The sequence below is a fragment of the Leucoraja erinacea genome, chromosome 13 (assembly GCF_028641065.1).
Source record: "Leucoraja erinacea ecotype New England chromosome 13, Leri_hhj_1, whole genome shotgun sequence".
Classification (NCBI taxonomy): domain Eukaryota; kingdom Metazoa; phylum Chordata; class Chondrichthyes; order Rajiformes; family Rajidae; genus Leucoraja; species Leucoraja erinaceus.
In genome coordinates this window covers 26,971,802-26,989,742 of record NC_073389.1, presented here as the reverse complement: position 1 = coordinate 26,989,742, position 17,941 = coordinate 26,971,802, and the positions used below count along the sequence as shown (strand labels likewise).

Below are 17,941 nucleotides of genomic sequence, written 5' to 3'. Positions count from 1 at the left end.
AATGAATGCAAGTGTCAGTAAGATTTGCAGTTTTGTTTTTAAGCTTAATTGTCCTTGGGAAGGTTTTGATGAGCTGCCACCTTGAAGCACAGCAGTCCGTAAAGTGCAGTTACCTCTTTGGTCTTGTTAGATACAGTGCTCAGCGTTTTGATCTAGCAGCGAAGAATGATTGGTGTTGCATTTCCAAGTTGGTAAGTGTGTGATTTGGAGGTGATGATGTTTCGATGTGCCAACTGCCTCTGCTCTTTCAGTTCCTATGTTTGGGAAGAACTAACTATCAAAGACACCTTGGCATGTTGCCACACTGCATTTTGTAAGTGATACGCTGATGAAGGGAGGGAATGTTAAATGTGATGTATGATGTGCTCTGGATAATGTTGAGCTTCTCGAGTGTCATTGGAGCTGCACTCATCCAGGCAAGTATTCCATCGTACTTCTCATATGCCTTTTAAATAGCAGAAAAGTTTTAGAGAGATGAGTCATTCCCCGCAGAATACTCAGCTACTGACCTGCCTTTGTAACCAGAGTATTTATGTGACTAGTTCATTTAAGCATTCTTGTAAATGTTAAACCCAGGATGTTGATGGGTATGAATCCGAGACCTGAATGCTCTTAAATGTCCTTGGGAGATACTCTCCAGCATCTGTTGAGATTTGTCTTTAATTTAGTTAACTTTATTATTGTCACGTATACCAAGGTACAGTGTAAAAAGCTTTTGATCATGGCGCATATCAACTGTTACCTCAACAAGCACCTGGACCCACTGCAGTTCGCTTACCGCCACAACAGGTCAACGTGGATGCGATCTCACTGGCTCTCCACTCCACTCTTGACCACTTCGACAACAAAAACTCATATGTCAGGCTGTTATTCATGGACTACAGCTCGGTGTTTATTACCATCATCCCCTCCAAGCTGGTTACCAAGCTCTCAGATCTAGGTCTCTGCGCAACCCTCTGCAATTGTATCCTCGAGTTCCTCATCCACAGACCACAGTCTGTCCGTATTGGTGGAAATATGTCATCCTCATTAACAATCAGCACGGGGGCACCTCAAGGCTGCGTGCTCAGCCCCCTGCTGTACTTACTCTATACTCGTGACTGCGTAGACTGACATAGTATGAACTCCATCATCAAGTTCACTGACGATACCACTGTTGTGGGAATAATCACTGATGGTGATGAGTCAGAGTATAGAAGTGAGATCGACCGATTGACCAAATGGTGCCAGCAAAACAACCTGGCCCTCAACACCAGCAAAACCAAGGAACTGATTGTGGACTTTGGAAGGGGTAGGATAGGGACCCACAATCCCGTTTATATCAACGGGACGATGGTGGAAAGGGTCAGGAACTTCAAATTCTTGGGCATGCATATTTCCGAAGATCTTTCCTGGTCCCAGCACACTGATGCAATTGTAAATAATGCACATCAGCGTCTCTACTTCCTGAGAAGATTACAGAGAGTCGGTATGTCAAGGAGGACTCTCTCAAACTTCTACAGTGCACAGTAGAGAGCATACTGACTGGTTGCATCGTGGCTTGGTTCGGTAACTTGAACGTCCAGGAGCGGAAAAGATTGCAGAAAGTTGTGACCACTGCCCAGTCCATCATTGGCTCTGACCTCCCCACCATCAAAAAGGCTGCCAACATCATCAAAGACCCACACAATCCTGGCCACACACTCATCTCTTTGTTGCCATTGGAAGAAGGTACAGGAGGTTGAAATCTGGAACATCCAGGTTCAGGAACAGCTTCTTCCCCACAGCCATCAGGCTATTAAACTCGCCATCAAACAAAATCTGAACAATAACAGCCTATTGCACTTTATCTGTTTATTTATTGTGTATATACATATATGGTCTATGGTATATAGACACACTGAACTTTTATTTCCTGTTCAGTATTATGTTTACATATTTTGTTGTGCTGCAGTAAGCAAGAATGTCATTGTCCTATCTAGGCCACATGACAATAAAACTCTCTTGACTCTTGACTCTTTTATGTTGCGTTCTATCAAGTAGCAAAAAAACCCAACACGATTACAATCAAGCCGTCCACAGTGTAGACATATAGGTTATGGGAATAACGTTTAGTGCAAGGTAAAGTATGATAAAAGATAGTCCAGGGGCCTCCAATGAGGTAGATAGTAGGTCAGAACTGTTCTCTAGTTGTTGATAGCTTAGAGTTTGAAAATTGGAGTTACTGAACTGTCTGAAGATTTCAGTAGATTGTGAACAAGAATAAGATGCAAAACTCTTTCCACTCTTTCTCCTCTCTTGCTGCAACAGCCTAATTTCTCTGCTGAAATCGACTAACTCAACAGAGGGCAGGGAATGTCCTAACTCGGAGGAGGAGCCATCTTGGGGAACGGCTGCTAACCAGCAGCCGTCCATTTAATTCCTTTTTTTTCCAGTTTTTAGTTAGTTTTGTTCGTCGTTTTTTTCGGAGAAATTGACTTCTTATTGTGGGGGGAAGGAAGTAACCTTACTTCTAGGTCCCTGCCTGGTCGGTGAGGCAGCTTTTTCTCTGGGCTGCCCGTCGACCCGTCCTCGTGGCCTACCAGCGGGCTTGGAGCGCCGTTTCCTGGTGGGGACCGCCCAGCACCTCGGCTTCGGTGGCGGCTCAGCGCTGGAGCGCCATCGCGGAGCGGAGCGGGTGATACCTTGCCTGGGTCGCCGCGCTGGATCGACGCGCTGGAGCTCTGGTGAGCTGGACCGCCGAGAGCAACACCTCCGGGCTGCGGGTCTGCGGAGCGGAGCGGGCGGCGCAGACATTAACATCGGGAGCCTGGGAGCTCCAAATCGGTGCATCCTTGTCGGCTTCGGAAGCTGACAATCCCCTGCTAGGAAACGGCCGTTCCAGGTGGCCCAGCCGCTGTGAGGACTCTCCCGACGCCGGGGCAAGACCACCCGGCTAGAACGGCCAGGAACATCGGGCCTCCGTTGAGGCAACAGCGGTGGCCTTAATAGGCCTGACTTTTGGGAGAACTGGGGTTGGGGACTGGACTTTTGTGCCTTCCCCCACAGTGGTAACCACTGTGGGGGGATGATTTTTCTGTGTGTAAGGTACTTTGTTAGTCTGTGTCCAAGATGGCTGTCGGAAGAGAGAGTGGACGCTGGCGCGCTTTAGCTGCCGCTGCTCTCTCTTCACATTGTGTTTTTTTTTGATTTTTTGATTTTGTGTCTTTGGAGCGATTTCTATCTTTAATTTGTGTATTGATGATGTCCTTATTATTTATTTTTCTCCGACTATATGTTTTTTCTTTCTCTTCTGTTTAATCTTTGTAAGGTGACCTTGAGATTTGAAAGGTGCCCGAAAATAAAATTTATTATTATTATTATTATTATTAACTGCATGAAGCTGTTCCTTTTATGAGCATTTTCTACGAACAAAACACTTCAAGATTGTATACAAAATTATGAGAGGCATAGACAGGGTAGAGAGTCACAATCTTTTTCCCAGGATGGAAAAATCAAATACTGAAGGTGAGAGGGGCAAAGTATAAAGGAGATGTGCGGAGCAATTAAAAAAAAAATGTACACAGAGGGTGGTGAGTGCTTGGAAGGCATTGTTGCCAGGTGTGATGGTTGAAGCAGATTCATTAATGGCATTTAGAAGACTTTTGGTTAGGCTTATGGATATGCAGGGAATGGTGAAATTAAGGGTATGTGCAGGTGGATAAGTGATGTTTCTTGATGTCATGCTTGGCACTGATTTGTGGGCCGAATAGCCTGTTCTTGTGCTTTAGTATTCTATGTTCTATATTAAACTTCATACCCAAATGCTATAGAAACTGATACAATTAGAGTCAAAAGTGTTTTATTGTCACATGTCCCGAAGCGGAACTATGAGACATACAGCAGCACAACAGATATCTAAACATAGTACTCCATAATCAACAACAAAAAAAGTTCAGTATATATCTTCTGAACTGTTTTGTTTTTCATTATAGTGTACTATATATATGTGTAAAAACGGTATATATCTGCTTCTGAACCTGGATGTCAGCTTTCAGCCTCTTATACCTTCTTCCTGTAGCAGGAGTAAAATGAGAGTGTGGCCAGGATGGTGTGGGTCTCTGATGATGCTGGCTGCTTATTTGAGGCAGAGACTTGTGTAGATCCCTTTGTCGGTGGGACGATCAGTACCCGTGCTGGACTGGGCAGTGTTCATCACTTTTTGCACCATATCCAGATTTAGAAGACATTGGATAATAGGGACATTTTGCAAACTTCTTTGTTCCTGGGCATCCGAGTTGCCAAAATATGATGCAACCCGTCAATATGCCTTCTACTGTACATCTGTAGAAGTTCAAGAGAGTATTTGTTGACATACCAAATCTCTTTAATCATCTAAAGAAGTAGAGGCATTGGTGGGCTTTCTTCATGATTGCATCCATATGCTGGGTCCAGGACAGAGATTGGCATGCCCAAAAATGTGATGCTTTTGACTCTCCACCATCGTTCAGTCGATGATGACAGGTTTATGGATCTTCCGCTTTCAAAGTTAACAATCAGTTACTTGGTTTTAATGACGTGAGAGCAAGGTTGTTGTTTTGGCACTTTTGGTCAGTTGATCAATCTCTTCCTATACTTTGAATCATCATCTAACAATGGTGGTGTCGATGAATTTGAAGATGGAGTTGGAACTGCGTCTGGCTACACAGTTATAAGAATAGAGTGACTGAGCATGCAGACGGGACTGAGCATGCAGCCTTGAGGTGCTCCTATGCTGATGGTTCTCGAGGAGGAAGGTACAGATTGCGGTCCGTTGATGAGCAAGTTGAGGATCCAGTCACAGAGAGCAAGTTCTGTGAGCTTGACTTTTTAAAAGACAGATACATGGATTGAAAGGGTTACGAGGGCTATGGGCCATATGTAGGAAAATGGGACTACCCCAATTTGCCAACTTGGACAAGGTGGGCTGAAGGGCGTGTTTCCATGCTGTAGAGTTCTGTGGCTATGATTCCTCACAGCAAAAAAATCATTAGCTTTCCTCATCCTCATTGTTAATTGACTCCTCATTATAAATCTGTGTAAATATAGGATGTTTTTTACAGACATTGGGTGAGGAAAAGATTCAGGTCAGTCCAGATATCTTGTCAGTACTCATTTTGGCATGTTGTACTTGAATAGTATACTAGAGAATTGAACAAATCTATTAGATTTAATGGCAGCCTGACTTTTTCACTGTGGAGAAAAAAAGCTTGCTGGTTAGAAATAACTTAGAAAAGATTTCTTAAAATTGAAAAACTATTTGATGAGTTCATCCACAAATTAGAAAAAAATCTCTTATCAGTGAGCAAATAAGCCTCAACATAATTTGGCGGCACAGTGGCGCAGCAGTGGAGTTGTTTTACTGCGCCAGAGACCCAGGTTCGATCCTGACTATGTGTCCTGTCTGTATGGAGTTTGTACGTTCTCCCTGTGGTCGGGTGGGTTTCCTCCAGGTCCTCCACTTTCCTCCCACATTGCAAAGACATGCACGTTTGTAGGTTAATTGCTGTTGTAAATTCTCCCTAGTGTGTAGGATAGAACTAGTGTAAGAGTGATTGTTTGTTGGCATAGACTTGTTTCCCCACAGTATCTCTACACTACGAATCACTTGGAGTGGTGGGTATATGGAACAAGCTGCCAGAGGAGGTAGTTGAGGCAGGTACTATAATAACATTTAAAAGACACTTGGAAACCAGGGAGGGTTTGTAGGGAAGATACAGGAATGGGTGACGTTTCGGGTCGTTTCTTCAGTCTGAAGAAGGGTCTCGACCCGAAATGTCACCCATTCCTTCTCTCCAGAGATGCTGCCTGTCCCACTGAGTTACTCCAGCATTTTGTGTCTACCTTCGATTTAAACCAGCATCTGCTGTTCTTTCCTGCACGTAGGGTTTAAAGGGATATGGCCCAAATGCTGGCAAATGGGACCAGCTTAGATGGGGCATCTTGGTTAACATGGACCAGTTGGGCCGAAGGGGTTGTTTCTGTGATATGATTCTGACTCTCTGACTCAATAATTATCTGGTTTCCAAAATAATTTGACAGTATTTTGGTATATTTCACAGTGAAGACCATAATTTATGTCACTGGATGGCAGCATTTACTCATTTTATTGGTAACACAATTCCTCTCTCACTTTGCTATACATCTTCTGTTTCCCTGAAGGTCATTTGAAAATGGTTGATTGCTAAAAAGTGCAGTATTTTTGATCGCATGATGTTATGAGACTGGAATGAAAATATATAAAATTGAAAGTAGAGGCTGGTTTTGTAGAAAGCACTTTAACACAATTTATAGGTATTAAACTTTCTCCTTTGTGTAGTAAAAGGCAGTATGTGTTTTTATATAGATATTTTATTACATATTGCAACATATTGCACTGCCCTTCTAATAATTTAAGTCAAGATTTACTACCAAGTTTGTACAAAAGTGGAAAATTATTTGTGAACTACAATCTGGGTGTGAATCTCCGATAATTATTTCCTTTCTTGGATCTCCACGTCGCTTGTACTTGGAGGTACTGGAACCAGAACTGTGATATCCAAATGTGCATAACACATGCCTTTTATATCACTTACACATCTCCATGTGTTGTCTGAAGACAGAGATGGCCACGTGCAGAAACTGGCCTGCAGCACATGTTAGACCTGCTCTTCCCAATTAAGGTATACTTGCTTGAGTCAATCTCTGATCAGAGAATATGACATTTGCTTTTGGTAGTTCTGCTTTAAATCAGAGACATACTTTCACGGTGTTTCTTGCATTTGCTTTCCCGCAACACCTTCCCCGTAAATCTGGTGATTGGTTAGCTGCAATGGTGGATTTCCATACTAGATTAGATTAGATTAGATCCTTTATTTGTCATTCAGACCTTTCGATCTGACCGAAATGTCGTTGCCTTCAGCCATACATATAATAATAAACAACAAAACACACAATAAACACAAATTAACATCCACCACAGTGAGTTCACCAGGCACCTCCTCACTGTGATGGAGGCAAAAGTCTTAAAGTTACTGTCTCTTCCCTCCTCATTCTCCCTCTGCGCTGAGGCGATATGTTGTTACCCCACCGGCGGATGGTAATCAGTCCCGCGGCTCAACCGAGCTCCGCGATCGGGCCGGTTCAAGCTCCGCGGCCTGGGGTGGTCGAAGCTGCCACCCTCCAGTCCAGCGGACGCAGCTGTTACCGTGGGAGCTCCAGAAAACAGGCACCAGCCTGTGACCTGCGAGCTCCCGAAGATGTCGTCCACTGGCCCAGAGCCCCGGACTTTTGATCATATTAATTGTGAATGGCGCAAGAAATTGCAGTGGCAGATTGCCAAAAGATCATAGTGTTGGAGATTGCGAAAATGGTTGTCAAAAATAGCAGTAAAATCTTGATCGGTAGGACAGGTGGGCTGAGGCATGGTTAGTGGAGTTTAACATAGAGAAGAGCGAGGTGTTGCATTTGAGAGCTCAAACCAGGGCAGGACATATACAGTGAATTGCAGGGCTCTGGGGAGTGTTGTAGAGCAGAGGGATTTAAGAATGCAGGGACATAGTTCCTTGAAAGTTACATCACAGGTAGATAGGGTAGCCAAGAACAACGTGTAGTTTCAATATATTGGCCTTCATCAGTCAGAGTACTGAGTGGAGAAGTTGGGAGGTCATATTTCAGTGGTAGAAGACATTAGCAAGGCCATATTTAGAGTATTGTGTTCAGGTTTGGTAATCCTGTTATAGGAAGGATGATGTTAAGCTGGAAAGGGTGCAGAGAAGATTTACGAGGATGTGCCAAGACTCGAGGGCCTGAGCATACTGGGAGAGGTTGAGCAAGCTAGGACTTTATTCCTTGGAGCGCTGGTGGATGAGGGGTGATGTTATAGAGGTGTCTAAGACCATGAAAGGAACAGAATGGGCAAGTGCGCAATGTCTTTTTGCCTAGACTAGGGGAATCAAGAACCAGACGACATAGGTTTAAGGTGTGAGGGAAAAGATTTAATAGAGACCTGAGGGGCAGCATTTTTTACACAAAGGTTGGTGGGCATATGGAATGAGCCGGAGGAGGAGGAAGTAGAGACTGGTTAGGAGAACGTGGTGGGTGCTTGTATGAAAAGTGGGAAAAACTGTCCTGAGTTTTAAATGCTCTTTTTCCAAAACCACTGTCCATACACTCCTGATACATCACCTTCTCAGCTAATTGAGTATGTAATGATGGGAGCTTTTTCTAGGTATTAGGTACAAATGAAATGCTGCTTTTATTAATTAAGGAGTGGTAATGATGCTAACTTTGCAACAGTGGTCGTTAATCTCTATTTTCCACTTGGACCATATAAGTGACATGTTGGCATCCAGGTGGCATGAGCAACCCTCATTGATGGTCCATATAGTCTTTGCTTAGTGATGTCACACATATTTCTGAGTCAATAGGCTATGGGCTTAAGCCCCAGAAATGGAGCCTGTTGACTTGATAAAATGAATGTATCAGAAATACGACGTTTTGAATAGATATGATTTTAAAATAAGTCCCTGTCTGGGTTCATGTTCAAGACTCCCACAATATTATTTCAAAGGCTGGAGGAATTACTCTCTGTAATCCTGCCCTGTATTTTTCCTTAATCAACTTTACTAGAACAGATTAATAAATCATTTGGTTGTTATCTTGTTTGTCAGACTGTACAAATTGACCTCTGCCTTTTCCTTGTTACAGTAGTAACTGCACCTCATAAATATTTCAACTTTGAGATGTAGTTACCGTTGTCATAAAGAAACAGCAGCAGCAACTTTGATCACCCTGAGTTGGGAAAGGTGCAACAGAAGTGAAGGCTTTTTTTTATGGCTCTTGACAAACTTGGCTAGTTGGCTGTGGGAGAGTGAAAGTCACACACACTACAAGTGTCCTCAGCAATAAAGCATGCAACCAACGTTGTCATTGAGCAAATATTCAAGATTAACCCCCCTTACTCATTGCAAAAATCCAATCCTTTTGACCTAGTTCCGACACCATCAGCATTGTTAAGATTACAAAGACCAATGCATCCGACAAACATCTTCACTCAATCTGCCTGGGCCTACGCAATCTCATGGTTGCTAAACACTTTAACTCCCCCCTCCCATTCCCATACTGACCTTTCTGGTCCTGGGCCTCCACTGTCAGCTCGTGGCCAAAAGCAAATTGGAGGAACAGCACCTCATATTTTGCTTGGGCAGCTGACAACCCAGCAGTATGAATATTGATTTCTCTAACTTTAAGTAATCCTTGCTTTCCCTCTCTCTCTGTCCCATCCTGGTTCTCTGACTAGTTTCACTGTCCTCCTGATTAATTTTACTGTTTGTATGCCTCGTTATCATCTTCCCCATAGCCAACAATGAACCATTCTACATTTCCTTGTTCATCCTCTGCTTTGATCTGTCCTTTTCACAACTTACATTTTCTTTGTTCCCTTCCATAACTCTAGTTTCCCTCTCCCTGACTCTCAGTCTGCAGAAGGGTCTCGACCCGAAACATCACCCATTCCTTCTCTCCAGAGATGCTGCCTGTTCCGCTGAGTTACTCCAGCATTTTGTGTCTATCTTCGGTGTAAACCAGCATCTGCAGTTCCTTCGTACACAAACTAATTATTTACTTCTCCAACAGACTCCATTCCTCAACAAGTATTTACATGTCTGATATCTGTTAGCCTTCAATGTCTGAAGAAGGGTCTAGACCCAAAACATCACCCATTCCTTCTTTCCAGAGATGCTGCCTGTCCCGCTGACTTACTCTGGGTTTTTGTGTCAACCCTCCATGCATGTCTAGTTGGTTGCATTCCCGTAAAAGCCATTTTGTTTATTAATATCTTTTGGAAAGGAAACCTGCCACCTTCACCCAGCCTGGCATGTTTGTAATTTCAAACTCACCAATGTTACTTCAGCTCAGGGGCATTTAGGCATAAACAATAAATAGCAACATTACCACCAATGTTCCATGAACTTTTTTTTAAAGTGTCAAAGCAATTGTGAGATGTCCTCTTCGTATTTCTGAAGAACAGACATCAATCTGAAAAGTTCTTCTCTCCACAGATGCTACTTGATTTGATGAGTACGTTACTGCAGTTTGGTTTTATTTAAGAATGACTGACTTTTACAATTTTAATGACCACGATAAAATATTGCACAATTTGTCTTGCTTGACAAATTTGCTGGAATTCTTTGAAGAAGCAACTAGCAGGACAGACAAAGGAGTCAGTGGATGTTGTTTAGAAAGCTTTTGATAAGGCCACACGTTAAGCTGCTAAGGAAGATGAGAGCCCATGGTATCAAAGGGCAGATACTATAATCGTTAGCCAGTTGGCTGAATGGCGGAAGACAAAGAGTGGCAATAAAGGGAGCTTTTTCTGGTTGGCTGCCAGTCACTAGTGGAGCTATGCAAGGGTCGGTGTTGGGGCCACTACTCTTCACTATATTAATGATTTGGACGAGCGGATTGAAGGCTTTGTGGCCAAGTTTGCAGATGTTTCGGAAATAGGTGGAGGGGCAGGAAGTGTAGAGAAAGAAGGACTTGGACAGGTTGGGAGAGTGAGCAACGAAGTGGCAGATGGAATATAGTGTAGCAAAGTGTGGGGTCATGCATTTTGGGAGTAGGAATAAAGAAAATCCTATTTTCTAAATGGGGAGCAAATCCAGAAATCGGAGGTGCAAAGGGACTTGGGAGTGCTGGTTCAGGATTCCCAAAAAGTAAATCTGCAAGTCAAATCAGTAGTAAAGAAAGCTAAATCAATGCTAGCATTTATTTCAAGAGAGACTGTATACAAAAGCAGGGATGTAATTTTGAGGCTCTATAAGGCGGTGGGTGGCAAGGCCACATTTGAAATATTGTGAGGAATTTTGGGCGCCATATCTGAGGAAGGATGTGCTGACTCTGGAGAGGGTCCAGAGGAGGTTTACAAGAATGATCCCAGGAATGAGTAGGTTAACCTATGATGAGCATTTGTCAGCACTGGGCCTGTATTCACTGGAGTTTAGAAGAATGAGGGGGAGGTGGGGGGGCTTCATTGAAACATACAGAATAGTGAAAGGCTTGGATAGAGTGGAAGTGGAGAGGATGTTTCCACTAGTGGGAGAGTCGAGGACTAGACGTCAGCCTCAGAATTAAAGGATGTTCTTTAAGGAAGGAGATAAGGAGAAATGTCTTTATTGTCAGAGGGTGGTGAATCCGGAAATCTTTGCCAGAAGGCTGTGGAGGCCAAGTCAATTGATATTTTTAAGGCAGAGATAGATAGATTCTTGATTAGTACAAGTGTCAGAGGTTATGGGGAGAAGGCAGGAGAATGGGGTTGGCAAGGAGAAATAGATCAGCCATGATTGAATGGCGGAGTAGACTTGATGGGCCGAATGGCCTAATTCTACTATCACATGACCATATGAGAATGTAACTGCACCAACAAGTGCAGTATCATTGTTTCCATAAAAGGTATCTAAATAATTTCAGCATCCATTACGACATTTTTGCATTGCATTGGATGCAGAGTAATTCTAAACAATTTGGGAATAACTTGCCACACAATGACTTCTTCACTTAATTATAAATGAGATGTATGGTGTGGTACTAGACAATAACGTGCAAGTCAGAACAACTTATGTTGTTAAACTTGGCTTGGAAAGAAGGAACTGCAGATGTTGGTTCATACCAAAGATAGACACAAAGTGCTGGAGTAACTCAGCAAGTCAGGCAATATCTCTGGAGAAGAAGGATGGGTGACATTCTGTGTCAGGACCCATCTTAAGATTGAAAGTATGGGGTGGGGAAGGGGTGAAGAGCTGTAGGCAAGAAAACACCACGACTAATCCCGGCTGGCCACAAATGCCCATTGTGGCTAGGGAAGGTATGATCTCAAAAGGGAAACAATGTGGAGAACTGTGGAACTGGATTCCACAGTGTGGACTTGGAGTCTTTCTTTGTAATACTTGGCGCATTGTTCATACTTTTAGTAATAACATACAGAAACGATTCTAGATGCATGAGAGCGACATTTTACCAATTTGTCTTGCTGTTTTTATTTGTAATAAACAAATTAATTAAAAGTAGAAAATTAAGTACATAATCTTTTATTGTGAATTTTGGTATATAATTTATATTAAATTTCAATGATTCATCCACTGAATTTATTGTTTTTCATTTGTCCGATTTTTGTTTTTGTATTATTGATTTTTAACCCGTATGATTTTCAACCCCTATGTTATGTAAGCGGAGTCCGCTTTATTTCACATATTGAAGATGCCTCGGTATCTCTCAAGCGGTTTACATTTGTCAACTGGTTGTCCAACATCCTTTTCAGATTGATTGGAAACAATAATTATTATCCCTGATCAACATCATGACTCCTTGCCTTCTCACCTGTTTTATCTTTCTTTTCAGTCACGATGAAGCAAATTTATTGATTTGCATCTGACTGCAAGCTATTTCCAAATCTATATTCATTCTATCACAAGGCCACCAATTCTAAACTTGCGTTTTCCATGCCCTCTTGATTTGCTTTCTTCTATTGCTTATTGAATTTATCCTGTACAAAGTTCTTGTCTTTGTGTATCTTTCTGTCTCTGGTAACCCACATTGGTCTCCAGTCTCCAAATACTTTCAATATGATATTTCATCCTTGCTTTGTTCCTGCCCATATGCACTGTTGTTTAGTATAGATTATAGTGATAGGCATTCTCAAATTGTACTTGATTCACTTCAGTTATTATTGTGCAAGAATCACATTTTTCTGGACATGTATTCTTTGGTTTCTTATCTCTCAAACTTAATTTGGACAGACTTCTTAAAAATTCAAATTTACGTATTTTATTTTAAATGTCAGCGATTCTTGTCACCAATTTTACATTCCTTTATAGCATATGCAGATGACCTGGGTCATTTACTTTCCATTTGGCCCTGTCATTTCCAGCACTATATTCTTTTCTTTGGAGTTTATGGATTAACACCAATAAATATGGATTGAGTACATTTTCTAATGCTGTTATATTTATTATTACATACAGGCATGCATTTATTAATTAATATGAAATGGTACAAATATGTAAAAATAAATAAATGCAGTTGCAAAACTATTAATTTGTACCAGTTCACATGAACTAATAAATGCATGCCTGCCAGTCTAATATAACTACCTTGCTTTGTGCTCATTTCAGAATCCAGAGTATTATTGACATTTCAGAATGTGACCTAACAGGTTTGATTGTTCTACATTTTGTTGTACAAGATGTTTATTGCTTTGATGTTATTATTTTGCAGCAGTAGCACAAAGTAGTAGAGCAAATCTTTTCTACACACACACACATTTCTGTTTGTGGTGATTAGATACCATTTTTTGTGATTCTAATTGACTAATTGGTACACGTGACAATAAACAGACATTTGGATTGAACCTTTAAATATTAGCATAGGCTTTGGGAGAATTGCTTGAACCCTGCCTGACGCTGTGGATGAGCAGGGAGGTCAGACTCCTACTGAAGGCTCGCGACGCCGCTTTCAGATCTGGCGACGCTGAGGGATACAGCTCATCCAGGGCCAATCTGAAAATGGGAATTAGGAATGCTAAACTCAATCATAAACGGTGGATTGAGGAGCATTTCCACAACAACTCTGACCCCAGGCGCATGTGGCAAGGAATCAAATCCCTTGCCGATTACCAGAAAGTTAACACCCCTCCCCCAGACAACGCCACCCTGCTTGACGAGCTAAACCACTTCTATGCTCGCTTTGACCGGGACAACAAAACCCCAGCCATTAAAGTTGCTCCACCCCCGAATGAACAACCTCTCAGCCTCTCCACCTCTGCTGTACAAGATGCACTGAGCAAGGTGAATGAGCGCAAAGCTGCCGGCCCCGATGGCATCCGTGGCCGGGTGCTTCGGGCATGTGCTGGACAACTATCCCCAGTCCTCGCCGACATTTTCAATCTCTCACTGGCCCAGGGTGTTGTCCCCACTTGCCTCAAGACATCAACCATCGTGCCAGTGCCCAAACAGTCAGCTACAGGGAGTCTCAACGATTTCATTGGCACTCACCCCTGTCATCGCGAAGTGCTTTGAGCAGCTGATCTTGGCTCACCTCAAAGCCTGCCTCACCCCCACACTGGACCCCCATCAGTTTGCCTACCGGACCAACAGGTCTACAGGGGACGCCATATCGGCGGCCCTACACTCTGCCCTGACCCACCTGGACTACAACAACTCCTACATCAGGCTGCTGTTCATTGACTTCAGCTCTGCCTTTAACACTGTCATCCCCGCCAGCTTGATCACCAAACTCAGTGGACTTGGCATCTCCACCTCCCTCTGCAACTGGACACTGAACTTCCTCACTAACAGTCTGTTAGGGTCAATAATCTCACCTCCTCCACTATAACACTGAACACCGGAGTGCCACAGGGCTGTGTGCTCAGCCCTCTCCTCTACTCCCTCTTCACCCACGACTGCATCCCAAAGTACGGATCCAACGCCATTATTAAGTTTGCTGACGATACCACGGTAGTAGGACTGATCAGCGACAACGATGAGTCAGCCTACAGGGAGGAGATCCAGCACCCGACAGCCTGGTGTGCCAACAATAACCTCATCCTCAACTCCAAAAAGATGAAGGAGATTATTGTTGACTTCAGACAGACCAGAGGAGGCAGTCATACCTCCATCCATATAAACGGGACTGAGGTGGAGCGCGTCTCCAGCTATAAATTCCTCGGAGTACATATCTCGGAGGATTTGTCCTGGTCCCTCAACACCTCCAAGCTGATCAAAAAGGCACAGCAGCGCCTTTACTTCCTGAGGAGGCTCAAGAAAGCCCACCTGTCCCCCCGGATCCTGACCAACTTTTACCGCTGTACCATAGAGAGTATCCTGACCACCTGCTTCACGGTATGGTACAGCAGCTGCACTGCTGCGGATAAGAAGGCACTACAACGGGTGGTGAAAACCGCGCAGCACATCATCCGTGCCCTGCTCCCTGCCATGGATGCCCCCCACCGAAAACGGTATCTGAGACAGGCTGGGAAGATCATCAAAGACCCCTCACACCCCAACCATGGACTGTTTGCCCTCCCCCCATCAGGGAGGCGGTACAGGAGCCTCAGATCACGTACTAGTAGGATGAGGAACAGCTTCTACAACAATACAATCACACTGCTGAACTCGGAGTCCCGCCGATAGATTTCTCTGGTCCCTCCGTCCCCATTGTTTAATTATTCTGTATTTCCTGATTATTCTGTATCTTCTCTCTTTCTATTTTTTTTTTTTTTTTTTTTTTTTATGTACAACTACTACGGACTGACGAAAAACTGCATTTCGGTGTACTCATACTTGTATTTGTGCGATGACATTAAAGTTGAATTGAATTGAATTGAATTAAATGAGGAAGCTGATATAAATATTTCAAAGACACCATATCTTTAGGTAGAAACACAAGGAATTGCATATGCTAGTATCTTTTGCAAAATACAAAGTGCTGTAGGAACTCAGTGGCTAAGGCAATACCTAACTTTAAGTATACAGTGCTGAATTTGAGTGTTTAAGAGTTAGCTTAGTGCTGAAGACTTTCTGAATTGAGGCTCGTGAAACCATTTGACCAAGGGCATTTAACACCTGAAGGGGAAGGGAATGTCAAAGCTGCAGTAACTGGTTTGTGCAGCATTATTTTCTCCTTTCCTGAGGTGACATGCTAGAATTCCTGCTAGGTTAAACTCTGATTATGAATTGAGCAACATCACTGTTTGGATTCTAATTCTTTAAGTTTGGGTGTTGAATGTTCCAGTCATTATCACTGAAAAGCTTTCGAATATCCCTAGGTCAACTACTGCTTAGTGTTTTCAAGGAGAAATAGCAAAATTGCTATCTCGTTGAAATCAAATGGTTTACATATTGCAGTATGCGGCAAATTTAACAACATATGCATTTACAGTTTGTATTTCTGTTTAAAGTATGAATTTGTATTCAATGGAATAAAATTGGTCAATAGGATATCTCGGGAAGAGCCAAAGATTTAATTTGTTAAGAGACAAGGAGCATTACTTCTTGATTCATGTCCTCTGTTGGTCTGGCAATACAGATAATCCAGAAACGCTCTGGAACCAAGGGTGCTGGAAAATCAGTGGTGGACCTGTCATCATTTGATATTGTTGTTGGCTACAAGTATTCATGTCAGTATTGCTGGAAGCATTCTCTTGCATGTCCTTCAACTTGTGTAGATAGCCAAAGTCCTTTTCCCTTGGTAGAGGTGTCTAAAACTGGTTTAAGATGAGGAGGAGGTGCTTTAAAAGGGATCTGAGGGGTAAACATTTCATATAAAGAGTTATTGGTATCTGGAATGAGCTGGAGGCAGAAACATTTAAGAGGCATCGGAACAGGTATCTGAATGAGCAAGAATATAGAATTAACGCAGATAAGATGGATTGGCCTAGGTAGGCATGATGTTTGGCATAGATGTTTTGGGCCGACGGGCCTGTTTCTAGGTTTACCACTCTATAATCTCAAAAGATTAAAACACGACTCCTTTGCTTATATTGCCAAAAAGCACCTGGCTAATAGTTGAGGGTATTAAGAAAAAAATAGTACTGAATGCTTAACAGTAGAAAATGCAACTTTTAATGTAAAATCAAACTTCAAAAATCCTCCTTATCTGGTGTGTTTGTCCTTCGTTGTACTGTAGGCTGCCTCGCTCCCCCTCAATTTCCAATGGTCTTGCATTCTTCTCTTCTGTTTTCTCAGTCTCTGTTGTTTATTTTGGTTTTGTCAACCTTCAAACTTACATTTAGTTTTGAACTTTGAATTATTTCTCAGTGTCCCCGCTGGTCACGACACAAAATATACTGCTTCATCAGCAAAAGAGTACGTGATGTGGTTTTGAGTGATTAGATGAAAGTTTGTAAGATGTGAGGGGTGACGTGCTAGTAGTATTTATGGCTGATTTTATTTTAGTGACAATGGTCACTAAATGCAATTTTAAGTTAAAATAATAAAAATGGTCTAAAATTGACATTTTTATTTTCACTTAAAAACAGGTGGAGCATTCATAATTTATATTTTATAGTGCACTGTTACAGAGTGAATAATCAAGTAGATTTTGTTGTACAATAACAAATGTTTGGAACAATGTAGTCATGAAATATTTTAATTGGAGCTTTGAAGTTGCAGCATTAAGAGCTCTCGTGCTATTTAGGAGGCAGAACCTGTCACTTATGGCTTAGAAATTTAAAATTATTCGTTAGTGGTCTGGCATGGTGTCAGATTATTGTGGATTATATCTGAATGCCATGCTTAATAAGTCATCAGTCATAATGCACCCAAAAAATATGAATCGTTGAGATTGTTGTGCATTGAACATCTGACAGTTTTTAACTTGCAATACAGCATTTTGACTAAAATTCTGGAGAGAAATTATTTGTTACATTAATATTTCTCAAGAGGGGAACATTAAGTGGATTGTTACAAAAAAAAACTAAATACAGAATCTCCCAAAAAATGAAGTAGATGCCCAGACTTTTTCATTAGTTATGATCAATGGCTTCAATTTTCAGTGTTATTTGCAGTTATTTTGAAGAAAAATAATATACTGAACTAATACATACTAGCAGTATCTAACACTTTATCAAAATAAGAATCAAGTTGAATTTGATACTTACTCTGCCATTACGTTACGTTGGTTTTGAGGGAGTTAGATGTGCCCTTGTGGCTAAAGGGAGAGAAGGCAGGTACGGGATATTGAGTTGGATGATCAGCCACGATCATATTGAATGGCGGTGCAGGCTCGAAGGGCCGAATGGCCTACTCCTGCACCTATTTTCTATGTATCTATGTTATCCAGATGGTGAACTATCAGGGTTTCTGAATAATCAGATAGTGATAGTTTTACTGTTGTATTGGTTGTGTTAAAATTGCCTTTATGATTATGTATTTATATTTTAAAAAGTTGAGGTCATGTCAAAGTGATTGCT

General features: G+C 42.2%; 1 protein-coding gene across 2 annotated transcripts in view; it reads left to right on the top strand.

The window, feature by feature from the left end:
- Window positions 1–17,941, top strand: part of nme7 (NME/NM23 family member 7) — a 115,629-nt gene that overhangs the window by 5,863 nt on the left and 91,825 nt on the right. Inside the window, exon 1 of one of the 2 annotated variants that reach the window (XM_055644666.1) lies at window positions 54–191. The exons of the other annotated variant lie outside the window; for it this stretch is intronic. Within the exon in view, the coding sequence (XP_055500641.1) occupies window positions 69–191 (123 nt within the window). The 5' untranslated portion in view covers window positions 54–68. Of the gene's footprint in view, window positions 1–53; window positions 192–17,941 lie in introns of those variants that run through there. 2 annotated transcript variants of the gene reach the window in all.